General features: G+C 34.7%; 1 protein-coding gene across 1 annotated transcript; it reads right to left on the minus strand.

The window, feature by feature from the left end:
- Positions 1–235: 235 nt before the first annotated feature.
- On the minus strand, positions 236–2462 carry LOC119673434 (iduronate 2-sulfatase-like). The gene is made up of 3 exons (XM_038084704.1): positions 2023–2462; positions 569–1760; positions 236–499 (listed from the first exon to the last, which is right to left on the minus strand). The coding sequence occupies exons 1-3, from the start codon at positions 2254–2256 to the stop codon at positions 360–362; spliced, it is 1566 nt and encodes a 521-aa protein (XP_037940632.1). The 5' UTR covers positions 2257–2462; the 3' UTR covers positions 236–359.
- Between the last annotated feature and the right edge of the window lie 993 nt (positions 2463–3455).

The raw sequence follows: 3455 nt of genomic DNA on the forward strand, positions 1-3455 counted from the left end.
AAACGTGATATCTGATACTAATCACAATTTCATCAATTATGTCTGTTTTTGTTCCATAAAATGAATAGATATTTTTAATTACTTATGTTTATAAAGATATTTTCACGAACTACTGTGAACAACTTATAATCTATGCTATGTAATAAATCTGAAGTAAATCAATCCACAAAAGGACTTTCTGCATTTCTGAAATATTATCTTTTTCCATTAGTTTATAATACAAAAGACAACCCGGTTTGGTTTTGCTTTTCCTCTTGCTTTTATGAAAATTAATAAACTAATAAATTTTTAAATATATACATATTTTAACAAATAATATACACAACTTAGAAAAATACTATTTCACTTAAACTTTTAATTCATTTACTGAAACTAACAATCAACTTTTTTCTAAGCCAAGTGCGTACATCATCAAACTCTGGTAACTCTGCCAAATTCATTTCTTCACCTGCATCCAAACGATGATCATACATTTCCTCACCATAGATATCAGTCCAATCTGAAACATAAATGTAAATATATATATAATATATAAATAATTTTAATTTAGTTATTACAAAAATATTACCTCGGCTGAAGTTTTGGGCGTGAAAACGCACCCATAAGGTGTACCGATAATTCTCAGTGCGCATAGAATACCCCATCACTTTGATATTCTTCAGTTTAGGTTTATCGCTATTAGGATGTTTTGTTGGTTGTGTGCCGGGACGTGGATATTGACTTAGAGCCACATGCTCTTCACCTAAACCAACACCACCCAGTTGTGGAAATAGACTCTTACCCTCTGTGCAAGCCAACTGTGTAGTATCAGTACAGCGTGGTAGTGATGGCAAGTGTGCTAAATCGACTAATGTTGGAAAAACATCCACTAATTCCGTCATGGTGTTCACTCTCTTCGCCGTATCTAAAGCATATTCTGGTGTTCGTATAATAAGTGGTACACGTAAGGCAACCTCAAAATTACTATATTTTGCCCATTCAGCATGTTCTCCCAATGACCAACCATGATCACTGGTCACTAAAACGATCGTATTATTTTTATCAATATTAGCCATAAATTTTCCAAATAAATCGTCGACATATGCGACCGAAGCGTAATACGCCTGTCGTATTTGTGCACTTTGCAAGCGTGAAATCGGTCCATAAGGGAACGATATATTCATATATTTGAAGTCATCACGTGAACGCACATCTGTATAGGGATTCCAAGCCACGTTTGGCATATCATGTGGTTTAATTGTGTCTTCGGTATAATTGTAAAAATTACGTATGCGAAAATGATTTAAGAATTGTTTTGGGAAACGAAAATTTATGTGTGGCTTGTGAAAGCCCAAAGCGAGAAAATAGGGTTTACGATTTTTAGTACGGGTTTGCACAAAGCGTATCGCTTCCGTGGTAGACTCAATGTCAGGTAAAGTTTTATATGGTTGTGTCTGCAAATGTACAGGGCATATAAGATTCTTTTTAAGTACACCGCTAACATCGGGACAAACTGGCGAATTCATGTATTTTTCAGTTTTTGGACGGAATGGACGAGCAGTCCAACTGAGCGGATAGTCATCAGTGTTATTTGAAGATATGCCTGGGTGAAATATTTTTCCAGTGCTATAAGTATAATAACCGTGTTCCTTAAAGTATTGTGGCAACGTTGTGAAATTACCAACAAAATTGCGCCAATAACTGTAGAAGTCATACAGATGAAGAGTATCAGGACGGCGACTGGTGAGCATAGAGTTACGACTAGGCGCGCACAGAGCTTGCTGTAAGTAATAAAAAGCAATGAAAACAATTAGAACGAGATAGTTTTATATTTGCTAAATTAAAATACGTAATTTTAATTATTTAATTAAGCAAACAACAAACGCTTTCATTATTATTTACAACAACTATTGCATACAACACAAGCGAATATAGTTCACTTACGATTTCTTAGAGTAAACAACAACAAAGTAGCTGATCACTTACACTAACACAGATCCATTGCGATATGAATCAAAATAACAACAATCACTACAACTTTACCTGACTATAAGCGCGTGTAAAATAGTAACTTTCATTCATAAAAGCATCCAAGTGCGGCGTGTACGCCAAACGATCGCCATAGCCACCAATGACTGGACGCATATCATCGAATATCACCAAGACGACGTTATATCGTGACGTCGCATTTCGCGTACTATAGACAAGTGCCAATTGCACAGCAAATAAGAAGCCGAGCAACAATTGCGTCTTAAGAGATTTATATTTTTTTCTCATGACGAAATCACAAAATCTGCACTATTCAAATCAAAAAATTGATGATCTCAAACTGTTGATCACCGATCGCGACGATGAGCACTATTTGTGCTACTACTACGTTGAGCTGTACACCGAAGACTGCGACTGCGGGTTACATTGAAAACTGAGCCTGCGACACACGTTGAATTCCAAGATCAGCAATTTGCCTTTTATGATTATTATTTCATTATTTTACTTAGCTCACAGTTTTGAGTATTTCTCAGTTCGGATACGAAATTCTATAGCCGAACGGATGTGGAATTACAAATTGAATTTTTGTGTATTTTTGTTTGCTTTATTTGGGTATTTTTTTCTTCCTTCCTTCAATTGCTACATGCTTTGTAAGCAGTGCCATTCATGCAATTGTATTGAAAAACATACAAAATAATATTAATTTATTATTATTTTTATTATTATTAAATATAAAATGCAAAACCAGAAACGCAAAAAGAAATTCCCACTTTTGATTGCCCACATGCGGGTATTGTAAATCAATTTAAACTATAGAGCGTAGCCAACCATTTCAACAGGGTGACTGACTATTTTTCACAGTGTTTGACTTTAATTATATTAGAATATAACTACAACAAATTATAATGAAATAATAAAGAGATATAGTATTGACGTGGTGATTAGATTGATATTACTTACAGATATATCATTTTTTCAAAGACATTTGCGAAAATTACGAAAGACGCACTGGGAAGAAACGTAACCATATTTCAAGCGGAAATATACGCGATAGACATATACGCCAATTTCAACCTTGAACGCAACTAAAAAATTAAAATTAATAAAATTGCAATATTGATTGATAGTCAGGCAGCTATAATATCCTATCAGGTGACATCCAAACTGATATAGGAGTGCATTGACAAGCTGAATCAACTTGGCTGGAATATTCAGGTGCACTTTATAAAGATTCCGGGACATGCTGGTATCCGAGACTATGAAGTGACAGACCAACTCGCAAGAAGAGACGCGACTTCAATAATGATAGACCCAGAACCTTTCTGTAGTCTAGGCAAAGGGACTCTATCCATTCTTCTGAACTATCACAAGACTATCATAATCTAAAATGTGTTTAGGGACTTAAAACCTAAAACGCTTCAGGGATTATATAGAACAAACAAAGAATAACCTTAAAATTATTACGGAATTACTACTGTAGATTGAAT

This window comes from Teleopsis dalmanni, chromosome 1 (genome assembly GCF_002237135.1).
Source record: "Teleopsis dalmanni isolate 2A chromosome 1, ASM223713v2, whole genome shotgun sequence".
NCBI lineage: Eukaryota > Metazoa > Arthropoda > Insecta > Diptera > Diopsidae > Teleopsis > Teleopsis dalmanni.

What these genes read in the sequence shown, in the direction of transcription:
- LOC119673434 (XM_038084704.1), bottom strand. Translation starts at nt 2,256, where the DNA reads ATGAGAAAAAAATATAAATCTCTTAAGACGCAATTGTTGCTCGGCTTC. An exon ending in TTACACGCGCTTATAGTCAG is followed by an intron (nt 1,761 to 2,022) that starts GTAAAGTTGTAG and finishes TATTACTTACAG; the next exon opens with CAAGCTCTGTGCGCGCCTAG. An exon ending in CGCCCAAAACTTCAGCCGAG is followed by an intron (nt 500 to 568) that starts GTAATATTTTTG and finishes TTTATGTTTCAG; the next exon opens with ATTGGACTGATATCTATGGT.